Here is a 23,523-nt window from a genome sequence, read left to right on the forward strand (position 1 = left end):
GTAATATATTCATAATAGAAGCAACATTAGCATTCCTTAGTTAACTTATATAACTCAAGACTAGGAAACAAATTTTATCAGGCAAAACTTGCAATCAGACTTAGGTATTGATATACTAACAAAAGATAGGTCCCCATGAGTATTTTTTCTGTATTTGATCCCTTATTATCCATATCTTTCTTGTGCTCATCCAAATTTTCTTATTTCTTTGGTTCAGTTTTGGTGTGTATATTTATAATCTTTATATCTTCCTGATGGATTGACCCTTTTAACAGTATAAAATGTTTATATTTAGTAATTGACTATTGATGACTGGTTATGGATTACTGATACTGGTTATTATTGAAGTGCATGTTTTATTCAGATTTTCTTGGTTTCTAGCTAATAGTTTTAGTCTTAATGTCCATTTAGTCTTATTTTAATGTAGCCATTCTAACTTTCTAAAACATGATATGTCTTTATTCATCTTTTAAACTGTCAGCCTATTTGTATCTTCGAATCTAAAGTGTGTCTCCTGTAGGTAGCATATAGTTGGCTCTTGTTTATTTATCCAGTCTTACAATTTGTATCTTTTGATTAGATTGTTTAATATTTTCACATTTAATATTTTTATTGATATAATGACTGGATTTCATCTATTATTTTGCTTTTAGTTTTCTATATATTTTATGTCCTTTTTTTTTAAGATTTTTAATTTATTTATTTGACAGAGAGAGATCACAAGTAGGCAGAGAGGCAGGCAGAGAGAGAGAGGAGGAAGCAGGCTCCCTGCTGAGCAGAGAGCCCGATGCAGGACTCGATCCCAGGACCCTGAGATCATGACCTGAGTCGAAGGCAGCGGCTTAACCCACTGAGCCACCCAGGCGCCCTATTTTATGTCCTTTTTGTTTCTCTGTTTTTCCTTTACTGCTCTAGTCTGGGAGGTGGGGTTAGAGGATGCCATGTCTTCCTGGCTACACCCACCTGGAGTAGAGCTGGGGATAGGGGTGGAGTAAGGAGGTGGGTTGGGGCTCAGATACCACAGATTCACTGTTTTCGCCAGGATTCAGTAGATTTTCTTGGAAAAAAAAAAAAAGTTTCTGTGGTTGCTGCTAATGCAAATGCCCTTAAGGCAATTTGGAGAGATTGTAAATATAATTTTCATTATTTAAGATTGTTTTGCTGGGGAAGAGGTCCATATGGAGTTCCTCACACCAGCATTCCAGAAGTGCTTCTCCTGTTTGGTTTAATTTTGTTGGAATAAGATAATGGTTTATGGAAACAGTGTTCATTAAAGGTATTTCACCTGCTCTAAATAATAATTTATTGCCTCTACCTTTAAAAAAAAAATCTTTTGACAGTAATTAATTGCTAGCACATTCTTTAGAGTTTAGGCTTTGTAACTCACCTCTCCTTTCTGTGTTTTATCTTTCGAAAATGAGGAATCATTTTCATAGTTCAAGGAAAGTACTTCTATTTGTAGTCCCCTAACTATACCTTTTGTGTTTGTCTCATTTCTTTGGTTTCTTTCTTGAAACCTTTTAGAGCTAAAGGTAATTGAAGTGCATTTGCTTTTACTCCAAATCAAATGCTTTGCAAAAATATCTCAGCAGTTGTGGTTATCGATGCTCATCATCCTGTCAATTCTTGGTTTTTGTCCTGGCACAATGGAAGGTGTTTTACTTTCTTTATACAGTTAATGGAAGGTATCTTTCTTATACGACTTTGTATTATCAGTAGTGTTGATAGTACAGTGCAGTTTCAGAAATGGTTCTGGATTTAGCATCATTCTAAATTGTTTAGGGTGAGTACAAAATTTTCCAGTGATACTATCTGACTAAGTAACAGTGCTTTGCAAATAATTTAATTGTCATTGGAACTGCAAGACTAAGATATTACTTGCTTTAAAAATGTTTTATTTACTTCAACAAAAATATTGCTCTTAAAAATGCTAATGACATTTCATGAATCTATTATTCTTTTTAGGTCTTGACATAAATTACTTGTCTCAACTGGGGAATCTTTTCAAGTGCAGGCTCATAATTGAGATGACAAATCCCACTTTTTAGAGTTACTAGCCTCTTACTTCCTTTATTATGTCAAATTAGTGTTATTATTTAATTACATAATAATAGTTGTTTGTTATTATGTGTTTTCCGAGCATCGGAGGCTTTACTTACATAACCTTGAATCCTCCCCATTAGCCTATAAGTAGGTAGTATTAGTCCCTCTTAGTGAATGGGGAAACAGGCTTAAAAGGTTAAATAACTTGTCCATGGTCACACCATTACTGAGGTTTGACGTCCTCTCGTCGAAAGACGCCCTGATTGTCAGAAGAATAGAAAGAGGGTCCAGGTAGGGGAAGGGTTTGTGCCAATAAAGAGTGCACTGGACCTGATTATTCATCAGTCTAGTTAGTGTTGGATTATTAAAATAATAATTTTTCATTTTCTTTCTTAACTTTTTTTTTTTTTTTAAGAGAGGGGAGGGGGAAGGAGAGAGAGAATCTTAAGTAGGCTCCACACCCAGCATGGAGCTGATGGGGGCCTCCATCTCACAACTCTCAGGTCATGACAGAGCTGAAATCAAGAGTCAGGTCCTTAACTGATTGAGCCACTCAGGCACTATGATTTTTCATTTTCTAAGGAGGATATATTAAAGTGTAGAAACGAAAAATTCACTTTTGGTTTTTAAAATTATTAACTATTTTTATTTTAACCTATGTTGACAGAGTTAAGGATATGTTTGAATAATTCAAAGTAGATAATAGACAATATTTACATTTTGAATGTGCATAGATTTCTTTCTTTCTTTCTTTTTAAGATTTTATTTATTTATTTGAGAGAGAGATCACAAGTAGGCAGAGAGGCAGGCAGAGAGAGAGGTGAGGGAAGCAGGCTCCCTGCTGAGCAGAGAGCCAGATGCAGGGCTTGATCCCAGGACCCTGAGATTATGACCTGAGCTGAAGGCCGTGGCTTGACCCACTGAGCCACCCAGGTGCCCCAGTGCATGGATTTCTTTAAAATATTGAGTCCTTTGTGATTAAGTAACTGGGAGTTATTTCAAGGAAAGTGATGATAACATGTTGGAAAGCAGGCTCTGGGGACACTAGGAAGCTCTCTAATTTTCCTACTTAACTATGTTGTGAATGGCCCTTCAGTGAAGCTAGAGCAGAGCTCCTCCTTAATAAGCTGATCAGGAGACCTGGATATAAGCTTTGTTTCTTCATATAATGACTAGGTAGGGTTTATTTTAGGTTTTAGATTCTGTGATTCCTTAAACAGAAAGATGATCATTTGTATTTCACGGGGCTTTATGTATTATTTGCATGAAATAAACACAAGTACTGTGGCTCTGTAACGGAAAATGTACTATAGATAATCTATATACAGATGGTAATTGACAGTAATATTATTTACAAGTTCATTGTCCGCAGTTACTGTTACAAATATGCATAGTCAATTTTTATTTTGGAAATGTGGATCATTATTAAGTTCTCTGTTTACAGGCAGAGAAGAGTTAAAATGTGGATTGAATTTTATTTTGATACTTAACAAAATATTTGATAGGAATGAAAATGAACATCCCACCCCAAGCTTTGGAAGTACCTGAATTTTATTTATCTATTTTGTTTTAGAAATTAAAAAAAAGTATTTTCTGAGTACTTATTTTATGTGCAGGGCCTAGACATAGCATTTAATGAAGGTATGGCTGGATGGTATCTAGTTTCTAAGAAATTTTGATTAACCTAAGGGAGATAGACATGTATGTAAACATATGTAAACAATAATATTTAAGTATATGATTCAAGTCATGTAAGTGCTGTAAGATTTTATAGACTATTCTTTTGAAGATGAGCTTATATAGATTTTATAGAGGATAACTTTTAACTGTGCTGAATAGAAAGGAAGTTACAGTTTACTTGATTTTTGAAAAATGATGGCTAACATTTCAGTCAGCAAAGACTGGGACTAGGTGTGTGGAAATGATCTGAACAAAAACATGGAAGTGGGAATGTGAAAGGCATGGTCCAGGTGTTGATGAATAAGTGTAGTTGGTTCAGAGCCAAGGATTCTTAAAGAGGAGAAAGTGGGTGATTGCCAAAGAGTAAAGTCAAATTCACAGGAAAGCAATTGCCAAAGGTTATAGTTAATTTTACATTAAATAATATATTACCCTGAGCCTAAATTTTCCCCTCTGTAAAATAAGGTTAGATGAGATTATCTCTGACCTACTTCATAGGTATTCAGTAGGTACTTGTTGGAGGATGAATAAATGAGAGCGCAAGCGAGTGAAAGAGATTGTCTTTATTTTCCTTGACATTTGTGCCTTAGAAATTTAGACTTTTTTTGGGTAGGCAGTGGGGAATTAAAATAAATTTTTAAGGTTTATTTGAGAGAGAGAGAGAGCATGTACGGGGGAAAGGCAGAGAAAGAAAGGGAGAAGCAGGCTCCCTGCTGAACAGGAAACTACATGTGCGGAGCTCCATCCCAGGACGGTGGGATTATGACCTGACCTGAAGGCAGACGCTTAACTGATTGAGCCACCCACGTGCCCTGGAAATTAAGTTTTTGATAGTAAAATGATATAACAACCTTAGTCCAAAAAGAGTAAGTCATGTGTTCTTCCTATAAATAATGGTTATGTGTTTTTAAATTTTATTTCTTTGTTGGAATCACTGGGTCCCTTTTTAGATTAAGAATTCTAAGGATTCTTTTAACATTTAAAATATTGAGTCTTGGGGTGCCTGGGTGGCTCAGTGGGTTAAAGCCTCTGCCTTTGGCTCAGGTCAGGGTCTCAGGGTCCTGGGATTGAGTCCCGCATGGGGCTCTCTGCTCAGCAGAGAGCCTCCTCCTCTCTCTCTCTCCGCCTGCCTCTGTGCCTACTTGTGATCTCTCTCTCTGTCAAATGAATAAACAAAATCTTTTAAAAAAATAAAAAATAAAAAAATCTTTTAGAGAGTGCATGTGTGCGCCTGCGGGAGGCAGGGAAGGGGCAGAGCGAGAGAGGGAGAGAGAATCTCAGACACACCGCCTGCTGAGCACAGAGCATGACTCGGGTCTCCTGACTCGGGTCTCCTGACTCGGGTCTCTTGGCTCATGGCTCTGTCTCACTACCCGAATTGAGACCAGGAGTTCCATGGCCAAACTGACCGAGCTACCCAGGTGCCCTGTCACTGTGTCTTTTGAATACTACTGCTACTACTACTACTACTACTTCTTCTTTTTTAATTTATAATTTTAAAATATTTTATTTGCTTATTTGAGAGAGTGAGCAAGCTAGAGAACATGATGTGGGGGGAGGGACAGAGCGGGAGGGAGAAGCCGACGCCTCACTGAGCAGGGACTCCAGGATCATGATCTGAGCCGAAGGCAGATGCTTAACGAACTTGAGCCACCCAGGCGCCTCTGACTACATCTTCTAAATATCTTAAGTCTACCCTCCTTTCTCTGTTCTTACTGTAGCTCCTTTAGTTGAGATTTTCATCCTTTTGTGCCTGGCCTCTGTCAATCCAGTAGCATTCTGACTAGTGTTTCTTCCCTAACCCTCTTGCTGCCTCCATGGTGATTTTTCTGAAACAACACTGGTAAGTATTCACCTGAAAGACTAATCTTGATTTACTGTTGTCTCTGGCAGAGGACTTCAGAGGTCTAGTACTGTATGTAGTTGAATTCTATCTTTAAATATAGGGAAACTGGGGTGCCTGGGTGGCTCAGTGGGTTAAACCTCTGCCTTCAGCTCAGGTCATGATCTCAGGGTCCTGGGATTGAGCTCCGCATTGGGCTGTCTGCTCGGCAGGGAGCCTGCTTCTCCCTCTCTCTGCCTGCCTCTCTACTTGTGATCTCTCTCTCTGTCAAATAAATAAATAAAATCTTAAAAAATATATATATATATATATAGGGAAACATACCTGTGGCTTGGTATATAAGGCTTTTTATGATTTAGTCCTAGCCTGATTTCTTGCCATTCCTGGACCTGTGTCCTAATTTCAGGGAAGCAGAATGACTTGAATTCTACAAATAGTCCTTTTTTTTTTTTTTTTTTGCCTATTTTAGCACAGACTTTGCCTAGTATGCCTTGAATGCCTTTACCCCTTGTCTATTCAGTATTCTGTTCTTGTCTTAAAAATGTTACCTTAATCTCTTGCGTGATAGTGTCTTTTGTACGTTAGTGAGATGACTCCTGGCCGAGTCCCTAGATAACTTTCTGGATTGGGCCTGGTCACCAGAAGGATAAGCCATGATGAGAAATTTAGGACTGACTGACTTACTTTCTTTCTTTCTTTCTTTCTTTTTTTCTTTCTTTCAAGTAAGCTCTTCGTCCAAAGTGGGGCTTGAACTCACAACCCCAAGATCAAGGGTCACATGTTTTACTGATTGAGCCAGCCAGGTGCTCCAAGAAGGTTAGAACTTTCAGCTCCCTTCTCCTACCCCTTACCGTTGGGGAGAGGAGAGAGGCTGGAGATTGAGCCAGGTTATCACTGGTCAGTGATTTAGTGAATCATGCTTACATAATGAAACCCTCATAAAAACCCTTAAAGAACTGGGTTTGGGGAACTTCTGGATTAGTGAACACAGTGATGTGCTTGGAGGTTGGTGTACCCTAAGAGGGCATGGAAGCCCTTTGTGTTTCCTCCCACCCCCCAATACTTTGTTCTGTGCATCTCTTCCACTTGGCTGTTCTTGAGTTTAAGTATACTTTATAATAAACCGGCAATGGTGAGTGATGTGAAATGTTGGGGTCTGGGAGCGAATAGTCAAGAAAGAATTCTTGAGATGTCTTCAGTGCAAAAAGGGTGCTTTTATTAAAGCACCGGGAAAGGCCCTTGGCAGAAAGAGCTGTACTTGGGTTGTAAGGAGCTGCTGCTGATATACTTTCAGGTTGGGAGGAGGTTAGGGTTAGGGTAAGTCCCTAAGGAATTTGGATACAGGGTTTCCAGGACCTTGAGGGGTCATTCTTGTATAGTAAAGCCTTAGTCATGAGACCCTTCAGATGTCTATCAGTGAGCCATATGTTTGGAGGATGATTGCTAACATATATCTTGTCAGGGGTGGGGGATCTAGGGGGATGGGTGTGGGTAGAGATAAAGAAGTTTCCAAAAGGATTTTTTTTTTTTAAAGATTTTATTTATTTATTTATTTGACAGACAGAAATCACAAGTAGGCAGAGAGGCAGGCAGAGAGAGGCAGAAGCAGACCCTGCTGAGCAGACAGCCCGATGTAGGGCTTGATCCCAGGACTCTGGGATCATGACCTGAGCCGAAAGCAGAGGCCTTAACCCACTGAGCCACCCAGGCACCCCTCCAAAGGGATTTTTACAGGATCCTGGATGTTGGGCTAATGTCAAGCTAACGTTGCTTTTTGCCATTTAGCAAAGTATTCACATTTTAGCTGTTGAGATCCTAGAGGAAGCTCACTCTGCCTGTCTTAAGTACTTGTTAATGGGCTGTATATAATAAGTTTAATTTTTTTTCTTATATTTTGCCTCTGTTCCCCACATTAGTAAGTGAGTGTTTTCCTGAATTCTGTGAGTCATTCTAGGAAATTATCAAACCTGATGAAGAGTTGATGGGAACTACCAAAGTTTTAGCCAAGTTGGACATAAGAGCAGGTGGCCTGGGGACCTGGGACTTTTGACTGGTGTCTGAAGTTAAGTCTGTGGAACCAGCCCTTTAAACCTGTGGAGTCTGGGTTGTTAGCCTTAGAATGGAAGGTAGGGATACCCAGTTGGTACTGGAGAATTGGTGTTGGAAGATGCCACATATTTGGTGTCAGGGTAACATAACCCCAGTTTATAAATGGAAACAAACCAAAGCTTCACCTCAACATTAAGTTAGTATGTGGGAGTGCTATAATTCAAAAGTCCCATTAACCATGATTTTGTTTTATTTTTTTAATTGTTAATTTCCTTGAAGGAAAGAATCTATCTTTCCTTTTAACATACTAAATTTTCATTTTAATTTCTTTTAAAATTTTAAAATTTTTGTTACTTATTAGTTGTTTAGATTGCTCTCTTTTTTAAAAAGATTTATTTATTTATTTGAGAGAGAGCGAGAGCATGAGCAGGAAGGGGGGAGGGAGAGGGAGAGAGAATCCCAAGCAGATTCCAGGCTGAGCCCGGAGCCCATGGTTGTGCTCGATCTTAGGACTGAGATTACCACCCCAGCTGAAACCAAGAGTCTGGCACTCAACCAACTCTACCCCGTAGACACCCCTCAGATATTTTGAACTTAAATGAGTGCTTTCATCAATTAATCGCCTTGATGGATTGCTTGTAATTTTTACTGTTATTGTTTGGTCAAAGTATTGTTACTCTTCTAAAGTTAGCAGGACAGAGAGCTGACTGAGGAAGTTTAAGATCTTTAGCTTGATTTTCTTAAGTTCCTTCTTTGTTTTAAATAGGACACAAATATCTCTAAATAAAAATAACTTCCTCCCAACCCATTTGGAAAATATCCCAGACTTTTTCATGCCTTGCAAAGTTGCTGCTATCTAGTTATCATTACTATTTGTTTTTTCCCATTAATATAAGTGACCCTCCCAGGAATAGTTTAATCACCAGATGTTTGGCTAGCAGCATTCTACTTATTTGGTTTTGCAGTTTTTCTGAAATAGGCTGGAAGGTAATCATGTTGTTCCTTCCCTTGTTCTAAGCTGTACTTATCTGCTCTAGAAACTTACTTTGGTAAGTGATTTGGAAGCTAATGAAAAGAGAGAGGAGGGGAGGGTATATGTGGTTTATCCTGGTCCCTTAGGAACTGATGATTTTGACACTTATTTTCAGTTTGGGAGGTTCTGAGATTTTAGAAATGAAATGGTGGGATTTGAAAGCTACAGGGGACCTCAGAGATCATCCAACAGAGGAGCTTTACTTGTTTTAACTGAGGAAATGAAAGTTCTCAAGGTCAACTATGAGTCTGATACTTTGCCTTGGTGAGAAAAACCCAGGCTTTAGAATCTCTCTGATGTAATCTCCAGTCTACTGTCACATCAATTACAAGGATTAGGAATCTGGATAAATAATAAAGAAGATTAATTAGTGACAGCATTAACACTGTTTAGCCTGAAGCAGCTTTTGTGAATTTTCCAAATTATTGGCAGTGTTTGAAAACACTTGATATCTTCAGGTCCAGTAAACTCAACCATGTACTTTTATACTTTTCAATGAGTAGATTTTTCAGACTTTCAAAAAATAGCAATAAATATCCTTTTTCAAATATAATTTTATGTAGGACCAGTATACAAGATAGATCAAATGGTATTTACTTAGAATACAATTTAATTAATTAAATTTTTAAAAAAGATTTTATTTATTTATTTGACAGAGAGAGACATAGTGAGAGAGGGAACACAAGCAGGGGGTTGGGAGAGGAAGAAGCAGGCTTCCCACTGAGCAGGGAGCCCAATGTGGGGCTCCATCCCAAGAGGCTGGAATCATGATCTGAGCTGAAGGGAGCCGCTTAACAACTGAGCCACACAGGTGCTCCATACTTAGAATATAATTTTAAATGTAATTTCGATTTATTAGAAAATTCGTGAAAACTCAGATTTGTGAAATAGACATATTTCCCTTCATTCTCTAGCTTAAAAAAATTTGAATGTATGTACCGCAGTTCATTTAACCAGGCCCCTATTGATGCATACTTAAAGGTTGTTTCCATTTTACTTTTACAAACAATACTGCTGAGAATTATGTATGCTTATCTCTGTATGTGTGTGTGTTTCTGATGATTAGTTTCTAGAAATTTAATTGCTGTGTCATTAGAATATGTTTGTTTTTAGTTTTGAAAGGTATCAGATTAGCCTCCAGAAATTACATTAATACACATTCCCACCAGCAATGTATGAATAAGCATAATTTCCTCATGCTCTCATCAACATGGTATGTTAATTTAGTTTTTTGCTAATCTGAGAAATTGAATCTCGCTGTAGTTTAAAAAAAAATTATATTTACTTTATTTAAAATAATCTCTACAACCAACATGGGGCTTGAACTCATGACCCTGAGATCAAGAATCCCATGCTCTACTGACTGAGCCAGTCATGCACCCTGAATCTCAGTGTAGTTTTAATCTTCAGTTTTTATTATATGTAAAGTTGAGTAATGTTTTATGTGTTTAAGAGGCATTTGTGTTTCCTTTACTGTGAACTATTTGTTCATAGTACTTCACCCATTTTATTTTTTAAAAAGATTTATTAATTTTAGAGAGAGAAAGTGCCTGAAAGTGAGCAGGGGCAGGGGCCGAGGGAGAGGGAGAGAAATCCTCATGCAGACTCAACGCTGAGCATGGATCCTGATGTGGGACCTGATCCCAGCACCCCAGAATTCTGAGATCATGACCTGAGCCAAAATCAAGAGTCAGACGCTTAACCAAAGGAGCCACCCAGGTGTCTTGTACTGTACCCATTTTAAAAATTAGGTTTCTGCTTATCTTGTTGAGTAGTAGGAATTTTTTATGTATTAGGATATTAACTCTTTGTGATACAAGTTGAAAATTCTTTCCCTCAGTTTTTGATTTTTCTTTTCCCTTTGGTTTTTGTCTATTTCATTTTATAGGTATTTCAATGCAAACTTAACACGGCTAAAGTAGAATTCCGGATTTCCTCTCTCTTCCCTTCCTTTAATCTGCTTTTCTTTTTTCCTCAATCAAGAAACAACCTCCATCTACTCATAGACCAAACTCAAATCAAGAAGTTATCCATGCTTTCTCTCCCCGCCCCGCTTTTTTTTTAGATTTATTCCCCTTTGGGTGTAGGCACTATGAGATGGTACAGAGTACAGAGATTTGGAATAAGGCTTTGCAATTTTTTTTTTTTTAATAGTAAGCTACCCTCAATGTGAAGCTCAAACTCATAACCCAACATCAAGAGTCACATGCTCTTCCCAATGAACCAGCCATGCGCCTATCCTTGTTTTCTCTTACACTTCCCATCTCTAATCCATCCGGAGTTGTATTGGTTTCCCCTCCAAAAGTATTTCTTAATCTACTCATTTTCTTTATATCTACCAACTAAGTCCATCCTGCCCTAATTCTTCACCTGGATGCCTGCTATGGCTTTCTACTTGTTACGCCCCCAAACTGGCATCTTCTCTTCCATGTAATGAGATATTTGCTTCTCTGTATCTTGTATGATTTTTTCCAAACATATATCATCTGATTGTCATACCAGCCCCTGAACCCACTCCTCCCAGTGTTCAAAACCCTCCTGTGTCTCCTTGTGTCTTATGATAAAGATAACTATATAAAATAACCTAATCTATTTCTCCACTTGCACCTGGTACTGGGTTATTAACTACCTCATCCCCACTGCTGTTGAGTCTCTCATTTCTGTCATGTTCCCTTCTGACTTAGGACTTTGACGTAAATTGTTTTCTCCTGGAGCGTTCCTCGTCCTCCATAAGTTTATGTTTAATTTTCCTACAGATCTTAGCTCACTGGATACTTTCTCTGGAAAAGCCGACCTTCCCTAATAGGTGGCAACCCTATTACAAGCCCTTGTAGCACATTATGTCTCTTTTCCAAAGGACTTATATTTGCGATGTTATGCTTATTGCGTGATACTTTAATAAACTCCATAAAATAAGGAGTCTTGTCTGTTTCCTTTACTGATATATTCTTAGTGTCTGTTCCAGTGCCTAGCATATGGCTAGCTCTCAAGACATTTATTGAATGATTGTTTCATTAGAAGTTCTCAGATGCAGTGTTTACAGAATGTACCATTTTACCCTTTCTGAAAAATGTGACTGTTTTGCTCTAGGCCGATCTTTCTCATCTTTTCTGTAGGACTTGCTCAATACCACTAAGGTTCTGCAATCTCATCTCCGAAGTCTTAAAGCATTTCAGGGATGAAATGCATCTAGGCCAATGGTCTTGATTTCATTTAAATCCTGTGAGTGTTCTTCACTCTTGGCCTTCAGTTCCTTCTCTCTTTTTTCAGGTGAATGTTAGTTTTTTGTTGTTGTTGTGTTGGTTTTTTTTTTTTTTTGAGTAGAACAATAACTTAGTTCTATTTTCTGATCCACATCAACTCAGCAATATCTAGGTGGTCCCCAACTTTTGTAAGTTTATTTTAAAATCAGTTACTTGGAATTTGGAGGTTAGAACAAATTACCCCATGGAAACCATGATAAAGTTGATACTTATGTATTCTATTCATTCAAAACATTTTTAGCCAATAGCGTGTCTTAAATAGTACATTATTGGAACACCTGGTTGGCTCAATTGAAAGAGCATGGAACTGTTGATCTCATGGTCGTGAGTTTGAGCCCCACGTGGGGTATAGAGATTACTTAAGTAAAAACTTAAAAAAAATAGGACAGTATTAGTTTAAACCCTGAATTTTTCTGATCTGAGTTTAGCTCTTTTATTCAGTTTGAATCCTGAGGCCTTTGGAGTCTCAGAAAACTAAAGAGTTCTGTAGGATTGGCAGTGCTTAGGCAGAATATCAGGTAGCTGGTTAGAAGGAGATCCATTGAGTTTTTACTGAATTTCCTACCTTGTGGATAGATTGTGAAGGTAAAGAGTGGGGAGGTAAGGTATATGTTTGGAAGTTTGAAATGTTTATGTTATTAAACTGTGTATACTTTACTCATGATAGTCAAATAGCAGTTGGATATAATAATGGGAATTGATTTATAGAGAATGGATTGATAAATCACTTTTTCCACTCTTGGTAGAATAAAGCAAAATTATTAATTATGGGCGATATGGTCACATCCAGGAGGAAAACTAGTGCATTTTTCTCCTCACTTACATGCAACATGGAGAAATTTTCTAAGGAGAGTAATTAGGATTTTTTTATTGCAAGGCTGTGCTTTCCATAGACATGGTTTATACATGGATCAATCATGAGTTTTAAGATGCTTTCAAACCATTTAAATGTTGTTACAAGTTTTGTCATATACCAAATTCATTCTTGTGCAGTTTTTAAAAAATATTTTATTTATTTATATTTATTTATTTGACAGAGAGAGAGAGAGAGAGAGATCGAGAGAGATCACAAGCAGACAGAGCAGCAGGCAGAGAGAAAGGGAGAAGCAGGATCCCTGCTGAGCAGAGAGCCCGGTTGGGGTGCGGGTCTCCATGACCTGAGCTGAAGGCAGCTGCTTAACCAACTGAGCCACCCAGCCTCCCTGTTCCTGTACAGTTTTGAGTGACAAAATGGTTCTCTTATTTGTATGTATAAAAACAATGCCAGAGATGAGAACAAAAGTCATGATTCAACGGATTTTGTACTCTCTTTGGGAAGAAGAAAAGACTTGTTGAGATGAAGATTATAATTTCAGCACAAAGGAAACATTCAAGGCTCAGGCAACTCTTAAAATTCATTACTAATAATACATAAAATAAATTATAAGCCTTCCGTTTTTGTCAGTTCTTGTAGGTACTTGCTTGCCAGTGCACAGGCAAGTTTGCTTAATTTTAGGTGTATCTCTTAGTGTGGAACACATCCACTTCAAAGTTTATTCTGTTACTTGTTTATAAAGTTAATACTAATTTTAAAAAACCTCAAAGTTTTTGAGACTTTCTTAGAATTTTCATGTTGGAAGGGATCTTATAGGACATCTAGTTTTAGTGCATGGCCAGTCCAAAGCGCATCCAGCAGCCTCTTCCTGCCCCCTGCTGGTCCCCTTCTTGTCTGCTATGCTTCAGATCACAGGTCATCTTTGTTCCTTGAAATTACCAAACTGCGGGTCTTTGTACTTCCTGGAACGTTCTTCATCCATCCCTGTTCCTATGGCTTGTTTCTTTACATTAAACAGATTTTGCTCAAATCTCAACTTCTCAGCAGGCCTTTCCCAGGCCACTCTATCTAAAAGAGGGTCATGGCATCCCCCCTCCACCCACCCCCTATATTGGAAGACTGTTTTCTTTCCTTTGTAATACTTAGTGCCTGGCATGATCATGTTTATTGGTTTATTGTCTCTCTTCCCTCATTAGGCTCCGTGAGAGCAAGGGCCTTGTCTGTTGTTCAGTGCTGTACCCTGAAGCATTTACAGTGGGCTGGCCCACTGCTGCACCCTGAAGCATCTTATAAATATTTATAAGAATTTATATTTTTATATTTATAAAAATATTTTTATAAATATAATTTTTATATTTATATATATTTATAAGATATTTATAATAATGCATGAATATTGATGGTTCATTGATGTCTAGTCACTACTGAGCTGACATCTGTCTCCCTTTGATTTGTACCTTGATCTTAGTTCTTCCCCCTAAAATAAATATCTGCTCTATTCCCTCTTTCTCAAAAAATCTTCAGATATTTAGATGTCCATCATTTCTCATCAAAGGCAAACTTACAGTTTTCTTACCAGCTCCTTATCTGGCATTGTTTTAGAGTGTGTTCATCATCTGGATTATCCATCAGTGAGAGTTTTTGGTTTTGTTGATACCCAACACTAGAGACCATATATTATGTGAAGTCGGAACATCAGAGAGAGGTCAGTTAAACTTTTTTGGTTCGTGTAATATTGATTGAAATGCTTTATCTTTGATAAAAAGTTATTTTTTACTTCCATATAAATGACCAAGAAACTATTCATATATGATGTCATTATCAGAATTAACTCTGGGACTTCTTAAAAGTTTGTTTTATTGAGGAATATAACAACATAGAAATACATAAAAAATAAATGTATACTCTAATGAATGTCTATTTAACTATCATTGAATTCAAGAAAATAGAGCATTCCTAGTGTCTCAGAAAGCCCTCTATCTTATCACTTGTTGATCTCAACTCCTCCCTACCAGTAATATCCTGATTTTTATAAGAAAAAGTCACTTAACTTTTTAAAAAACAGATTCACCACTTACATATGCATACTTAAACCATGTAGTTTGTAGTTCAGCTTTGCCTGTTATAAAACTATGTATAAATGAAACGATACGATTGTATTGGTTTTCTTTTGTTTTGTAATCAATTACCACAGGCTTAACAGCCTTAAAGCGGCATCGGTATATTAGCTCAGTTCTGTATGTCAAAAGTGTGGGGATGGTGTGGCTGGATATTATAAGCCTGTGACTAGACGTTGGCTGGGCTGAATTCTTTTTCCGTTGATTAGTTCCAAAGTTGATTTCTAAGATCCAGCTCTTTTTTTTTCCCTTTTTAAAAATCTCCTTATTGTTTGTTTTCTATTTCGTGAATTTTTACTCTTCATTATTTCTTTATATTTTCTCTGGATTTATTTTTCTGGCTTTTTTTTAACCTCTTGATATTGATACTTGGTTTATTAATTTTAATTTTTAGTATTTTGTGATATATGCATATATAAGACTCTCAGTCCCCACCACCCCAGCATTGCTTCAGTGTCTTCCCATAAATTTATATTTTTGTTATTTTTTTTTTTTTAAGGGTAAGTAAGCTCCATACCCAATGTGGAGCTTGAACTCACGACCCTGAGGTAAAAGAATTGCATGTTCTCCTGACTGGGTCAACCAGGTGCCCCGTATTTTTCTGTTATGATTTGTTTTTTGACTGATCTATGGATTATTTTAAGAGTGTATTAATTTTCAAACATATGAATATTCTTTAGTTATTTCTTTTGTGACCGATTTTTTGCCTGTTGCATTGTGCAGGGAGAACCTCGTACTTCAATCCTTGTGTTTATTTTGAACTGTGTTATGACCTAGGACATACCAGTTTTTAAAAATATTTTGTATATGTTTGGGGGAGGAAAAAGGCATTCCAAATTTATTTGGTACAGTCTACAATGTTCGTTTGGTCAAGTTTAAAAAATATGTCCAAAATGATCTATAACCTGAAGGTTTCTCTTTGAACTGTCTATTGAGTACCTTTGCTGTTTTTCTTTCAGTTCTGGAATTCTAATTTATTTTTCAAATTTGGTCTTTCACCTTTTGGACCTACCAGTTCTGTCAAAATGCTCAACCTTTGGGTTTTTAGTAGTTTAGCCCTGCTGATAATTCTGATATTACACATCTTTCTGAGTCATTTTCTGTTTTGGTCATTTCTGTTCGGCTCTTGATCTTGGTATCTTGTGCTGTACTGCTTAGTGTAAAGGAAGAGGACTTGTAGCAATATTGTGAGGCCCGGGTTGATATCTTTCTGCAGAGACTTGGTTTTTTTCACGCTCCCCCTTTGCAAATACAAGTGACATTACCAGTCTGAATGTAGAACCACCTCAGTAAGTCATTGGTTTATTTTGCAGATAACATGAAACTGTAATTCAGGTCTGTCCAGTGGCTGGTTTATTCCTGGTTCCATTTATCCTGGAAGTGTAGCTCTCAGGTTTCTGCTTTGAGTGAGTGGTGGCTTATAGAAATTTGGCACTCTTGCCTTCGAATTTTGCTTCTGGATTTTTAAAGGTTTTAGGAGCATTTTTTCCTCCCTTTTTTTTTTTTTTTTTTTTTTCTGGATCTTCAAGTGCCTGAGAGCTGAAACCATTTTGGGTGGTTTGGAGTACATCTCTGGATCCTGTCCTTTTGCTTTGATTTCAACCAGCTAATTCTTTATAATCTTAAGTCTTTGGGGTTTTGAGACTGTTTTAAAAAAGTATTTTCTCCAGTGTTTGTATTTGTCCTCAAAGGGACATTTCATCTAGGTTATTTAGTTAGTTGAAGCTAAAGTATCTGAGTTTTTAGGTCTTAAAAATTACTCAGTGTTAGTCATATAAAATTGTAATGAAATCCAGTTTGGCATACGGCTTTTTTCTCAGTATGAATACTGGTAGTTAAAAGACTGCTCAACACCTATGTTATGTATTTACCTCACACGTTTGAATTCTGATTCTCAGTTTGCATTACTCAGTTTTGATTTCTATAGAGAATAGGTGGGACCAAATGTTCTTTTATGTACTTAGGTACATACCTTTTGGGGGGGCTGGATCTTCTTAGTGGGAATGATTTAATTTTTAATCTCAAGGTTCCTTTGAAATGAGCCAGGCCATTATTGGCAGAAAGTGGGATATTGAAATGCTTTCTGGTGTTCTTCCAAATCAGCTATAGAAAATGAAAGAATAACTCATTTTCAGAAGTACTCTGAGCCTCTTTTACCTGTAATGTGACTGACTTAGATCTTTGTATAGCTGGCTCCTTCTTGTTACTGGTATGTTTTACTTCAAATATTCACACTTTTAGAGAGGCCTCTGAGAAATCACTCCTTTCTCCCTTCGCTTTGTAACAAGTGTCAGTATCTGATGATAATCTTACTCCCCACCCTCCCAACCCACCCCATGCCCAGCAAAATGTAAAGCCCTGTGAGGTAAGGACCGTGTCTATCTTGTTCATCACTGTCTTGTGTGTCCGATTTACCCATTCTCTGAAATGTATTAAGCATTCAATAATTATTTGTTTAATGAATGAGTGGAATAAATATTAATATTTTTCTGAGATTATTATATTTTGTCTAAATGTCAGTATTATCGAAAAGATTTGTTCTATTGAGCTAAAGATTTTTTTTAAGATTTATTTATTTATTTTGGAGAGAGAGTGAGCGAGCATGGGTTGGGGGGCAGAGTGAGAGGGAGATAGAGAAACTCAAGCTGACTCTGTGCTGAGTGTAGAGCTGTATGCAGGGCTTGATCTCATGACCTTGAGATCATGCATGACCTGAGCCAAAATCAAGATTCCGACGCTTAACTGACTGAGCCACTCAGGTGCCCCATGAACTAAAGTTTTCTAAACCAAGTATAGTATCTGCTTTCTGTTGCCTTCTATTAGGCAAAAGCATTCTTTGTAAATGTTGAATGAAAAATGAGCTATTGACCTAAAGTAAACATTAGCATGACAGAGAACTATTTAGCATTAGGTATAACTGTGACTTTCTTGTCATATATTGAACTGAAAGGAGATCATTGTTGCTGGAGTGCAGTGAGCCAAGGGAGCGAATAGTCACCGATGTCCGAGGTGGGGAGTTTAAGGCCTTGTGGCTCATGTGCACTTTGACTTTCACTCATAATGTGTGAGGCCATTTGAGGGTTTTGAGCAGAGCAGTGACATGATCTGACTTACTCTAAAGATTCTTGTGTGGAAACAGACTGAAGGTGTAGGTGAGTGTGGATCCATAGGGATACGGAAGTATGGTCTCTGGGCAGGCTTGCACATCAGTTTCACTAGCAAATTTGTTTCTGTGCGAAGACTGCTATGTCTTAATTTCTTTTTATTTTATTTTGATAATCTCTGCACCCAACATGGGCCTCGAAATCACAACCCCAAGATCAAGAGTCTCATGCTCTACTACTAAGCCAGCCAGATACCCCATCCTGTCTTAATTTCTGTAATTGAGTGTTAAGCCTTAATATATTTGGTAGAACATCCTACCACATCTTACCTTCAAGGTCAAGTCTTCCTACTTTTCATATTAGGAGGGTGTTGGCAGTATTTGGAACTCTGTTCTTATATATATTTTTGAATCAGCTTGTCTTAATTCCTCAGAAAGCCTTGTTGGGATTTTGATTGGAATCTAATTGACTGTATAGATTAATATGGAGAGAATTGTCATCTTTATAGTTTTGAGTCTTCCAGTCTCAAAGCTGAGATAACTCTGTTTGTTTAGGTCTTCTTGGATGCCTTTGAATAGAGTTATATTTGAATAGAGGTTTTGAACATTTTTTGTTATGCTAAATCTTTAGTGCCTCTTTTGTTATAAATGTGCTTTTAAAAATTACATTTTCTGTTTATTGATTTTTACATCAATGTTATATATACAGTTGTTATTTTATATTGAGTATATTAAGCTTATATTCAACTACTTTGTTAACATTTATAATTTGAGTAATTTGTAAATTTCTTTGAATTTTTAATCTAGGCAATATTATCTGTTAATTCTGTTTTGCTTCTTTTTCCAATCCAATATGTTATATTCATTTTTTCTTATTTTACTGAGATCACTAAAACTCATTAGGATAATGTTTAATAATAGTGTTAATAAACATTAACAGTAGGATTTCTGTCATATTCTTAATTTTTAAAGGGACTATAATATTTTGCCTTTATGAATGATCTTCATTGTACATTTTTGTCAGATACTTTAAACATTTCAAAACAATTATGGGCATACTTCTCTTAAGAAAGCTTGTCTCAGTTTGTATTTTCATCAGCATATGAAAAGGCATGCTTTAAGTCAGTACTTTTCCACACTACATGGGTACTCTTATTTTTAAAAAGCTTCAAATTTCATAGGCAGCAAAGAATTTATTGGTTTTGATTTATTTCTTCCTTTTAAACCAATATTTTATGTTGGTACAGCTGTGATTTTTCATAAAGATAGCATAGTTTTTTTTGAAGCAAAATAACTTATTTTTAAATAATTTCAGATTTAGAGAAGAGTTGCATGGATAGTACAGAGTTTCCTGTTTCATAGACCCTTGACCCAGATTCCCCACATGTTAACATTTTATTCATTCTTTGTTTCATCCTCCATACACATGTACTTATTATTTTTTTCCTGAATGGTTTAAGCTGCAAACTTTATCTCCAAAAATGTTGGTGTTTGTTCTTTTTATGTTTGTTAAATTTTTTATTTGACTGTCTTATTCTAGAGATTCTGGGCTGTACCTTATTCATCAATTGAACTGTTACTGACATGTAACATATTAGTTTCAAGTCTACAACATAGTGATTTGATATTTGTATGTATTGTGAAATGATCCCAGTAGGTCTAGTTAACATTCATCACTACATAGTTACCAATTTTTATTGCTTATGATGAGAACTTTGAAGATCTACTCTCTTAACAACTTTCAAATATATTAATATTATTAACTACAGTCACATGTACATCATTCATAAAAATTTTAATAAAAAAATATTTTTTTGTCCTGGTTTAATCCAGTCCAGGGTCATACATTGTATTTAGTTAACAGGTCTCCTAATCTTCTTTTGTGGAACAGTTACTTGGTTCCTTGTCCTTTATAACCTAGACATTTTAAAAGAATACAGGTCAGTTACTTAGTAGAATGTCCCAGTTTGGGCTTGTCTGTTTTACCTTTTTGGAAGGACTGCCACAGAAGTGATGTGTTGTATCCTATCAGGAGGTTTATGATGTTGACTTGTTCTATTATTGACGATGTTAGCTTTGATCACTTAATTAAGGTGGTATCTGGCAGGATTCTTCATTATGAAATTACTATTTTTCCCTTTTTAATTCGCGGGTATTTTGTAGTGGAGCTACTTTGAGACTAGATAATATCCTGTTTTCCATCAAACTTTGAACCACTAGTTTCAGCGTATGTTGATGATACTTGCCTGAAATAATTATTACCAGGGTGTTTGCCAAATGGTGATTTTCTAATTCCATCACTACATTTATTATTTGGAATTACACTCTCAGAGCTTTTCCTTCTCCCCTCAGTTATTTATGTAAGTAAGGACTGGTATGCTTTTATTTTATTATGTGGTTTATCATCTACGATTTTCATTTATTTTGTTGTTTAGTTGTTTCTCATTTGACCAGAAGTGACTCAAGCTGACCCCTGTGTCCTTCAGACACGCTCCTGTCATTCTTTGAGCATTATTAGCCTTTCCGGCACCACAGAAGTATATCCTGGGCACATATTGTACTTTTCCTTGCTCTTGCCTGGGAATCAGCCATTTCTCTGAGGAAACTGGTACCTTTTTTGGGTGCACTAGCTGTGGTAATGGGATACTGGAGTGTCATTGCTCCTAGGTCTCCTCAGCAGACAGAGCTAGGGAATATATATATGTGTGTATGTATATTTATACACATTTATGTCTGTTTCTGCATCTCTATATTAAGAACCGAGCTCCTATGGTTAGCTCTGATTCCAAGCCTTCATCCTTTTTCATATTTGTAACTTATTTTTATGAGAATAAGAAGCCAAACTCTTATTATCCACAATGTTACTTATTTTTATTTGCTCAGTCTGAGAATGCACATAATTTCATATCTTTGTGTAAAAACAAGTATCTAAGTGTGGTATTTGTTTATAGAAATTTTTTTTGTTTTTAGCTTGAGAGAGTATGTAGTTAAAACATTGTTTTCCAGAAGTTACCTGGAGTGAATTCCCACCCTCCCCTTTGGGGTGATGGTTATGTTATTCATTTCAAATACAGTTAGGTACATTTGTTTTTGTTCCATTTTGGGTTCTTCTCTCTTATTATCATTTTTTTCCTTTCTTTTTTTTAATTTATGAAACATTAACATGATTTTTTAAAAACTGTACAAAACAGTAGGATAGATTATTAGAGTGCTGAATATAAAACTTAGGACTTTTGTGTTTTCTCTTTCAGGGAATCATTTAATACTTCACATTAGAACAAATATGTGAAAGTCCCTGCCAACCTGTGAGAATTTCTTCCTTTGACATTTTGATTCTACTTCACGAAGTTCTCTGAAGTTCTTTCTTGATGCCATGTTCTGTGGCTTGCATCAAAAGAGGAGTTTGTCTTCATGAAGATTCCTAACATTGGTAATGTGATGAATAAATTTGAGATCCTTGGGGTTGTAGGTGAAGGTAAGTTTAGCATTCCTTGAGTTTCTGAGTAATGTATATAGTTATACCTACTACTGAAAAAGTTACAATTCAGATCCTATTAATTTTACCTATATTAATTCAGATATGTGCTTAAGTGAAATACTAAAAATAAAATTGTGCTATTTGGGTTTTATTCAACTGAAAGTTAATATTTTAAAACCCTTTAAAATTTAATAAATCAGATATTTCTTAAGTCTGCCTTCATTTCTTTTTTCTTTTCTTCTTTTTTTTTTTTTTAAAGATTTTATTTTTTTAATGTGATCTCTGCACTGAAGGTGGGGTTCAGACTCATAAGCCCAAGGTCAAGAGTTGCATACTCTTCTGATGAGCCAGCCAGGTTCCCCAGGGCTGCCTTCATTTCATTGTTTTCATCAGCGATTGGGGTTTCTTAGTCTATAATTTTTTGTTACATTTTATTTTTATATCAAGTTGATTTTGGATAACTTAAAATTTATTTGTATAAATTAAATTTCACTTAATACATGGTAAATAAATGAATAACTTCTTGAGAATGACAAACCACATTTTTATAAATTTTGAAGCACACAACTTAGTTATATTTTAACATTTTTGAAATCAGGATGTGTGTTATAATCCATAGCATGTCATGGTTCAATTGGCAGATCTTTTTCCCCCCAGTAGTACCTGAACTAATGCCTATGATTAACAATATCATTAATTTGATGAAATATGGTCATCCATTTTTCATAAGTCATCCTGATTTTCTGTCTTTTTTTTTTTTTTTTTAGGATTTTATTTATTAGAGCAGGAGAGAGTCCCAGGTGGAGTGGGGGAGGGGTGGAGGGAGAAAGAGAATCAATTCCCCCCTGAGCTGGGGAGGGCCAATCACAGGACCCTGGGATCATGACTTGAGCAAAGGCAGATGCTTAACCCACTGAGCCACACAGCCACCCCCTTGATTTTTCCTTCTTAGTAATTTTTGCTTTTGACTTAAAGATAACTTTATGGAGATTTTGAGAAATGATTTTGTTAACAGTGTGTGAGTGATTATAATTATGGTTTTTTAACATTTATTTATGTTTTTTTTAAGAGGGGGAAGGGAAGAGGGGGAGAGGGAGAGGGAGAGACTCTTAAGCAGGCTTCACACCCAGCCTGGAGCCCGGTGTGGGTCTTGATCTCACAAACCTGAGATCATGACCTGAGCCAAAATCAAGAGTCACAGGCATATCTGACTGAGCCACCCAGGAGCCCCTAGCATTTATGACTTTAAAGCAAGTGTTATAAAAATTTTTATTTTATAAATTTTCAAATATATGTGAATTTTAAAAAGTTTTGAAGATGTACCTGTGAACAGCAAAGCTGTTAATAGATTTTAATATTAAGTAGTTAAACCCTTTTCAAATAAATAGAAACAATTAAAATGGAGTCTGGGGTGACTGGCCCGTGTAGTTGGTTAAGTGCCTGATTCTGGTTTTGGCTCAGGGCTGTGAGATTGTGCCCTGTGCTGGGCATAGAGTCTGCTTGGGGTTCTCTCTCCCTTTCCCTCTGTGTGTAACACCCCCCCCCCCGCCCCCTCCATACTCTTGTTCTCTCTCTCTCTCTCTCTCTCTAATAAATAAATAAATCTTAAAAACAAATAGAGTCTTGGGGCGCCTGGGTGGCTCAGTAGGTTGGGGCCTCTGCCTTCAGCTCAGGTCCTGATCAATCCTGGGATCGAGCCCCGCATTGGGCTCTCTGCTCAGCAGGGAGCCTGCTTTCTCCTCTCTCTCTCTCTGCCTGCCTCTCTGCCTACTTGTGATCCCTGTCAAGTAAATAAATAAAATCTTTAAAAACAAAAACAAATAGAGTCTAATTATTGGGTATTTGCTTTAAGATCTGAAGTTGAAATCATATAAAAAGAATGAATCCTTCTTCCTGTACCAGTCAACTCCTTTTCCTTTTCTTCATTGATAATAATTATGTAAATAAAATTCATTGTTTTTGTTTTAGTAATTTCTTTTTAAAAAGATTTTATTTATTTATTTATTAGAGAGAGAGAGAGAGAGAGAGAAGGAACACAGAGGGAGAGGGAGAGGGAGAAGCAGACTCTCTCCTGAGCAGAGTCTGATGTGGGGCTCAAAC

General features: G+C 36.6%; 1 protein-coding gene across 3 annotated transcripts in view; it reads left to right on the top strand.

The window, feature by feature from the left end:
• CDKL5 (cyclin dependent kinase like 5) overlaps window positions 1-23,523 on the top strand; it is a 226,528-nt gene that overhangs the window by 57,981 nt on the left and 145,024 nt on the right. For all 3 annotated transcript variants that reach the window (XM_032329648.1, XM_032329652.1, XM_032329649.1), the window contains exon 2: window positions 21,197-21,420. In XM_032329648.1, the coding sequence (XP_032185539.1) occupies window positions 21,357-21,420 (64 nt within the window). In that variant the 5' untranslated portion in view covers window positions 21,197-21,356. The remainder of the gene's footprint in view (window positions 1-21,196; window positions 21,421-23,523) is intronic.

Source organism: Mustela erminea, chromosome X (assembly GCF_009829155.1).
Source record: "Mustela erminea isolate mMusErm1 chromosome X, mMusErm1.Pri, whole genome shotgun sequence".
Lineage (NCBI taxonomy): Eukaryota > Metazoa > Chordata > Mammalia > Carnivora > Mustelidae > Mustela > Mustela erminea.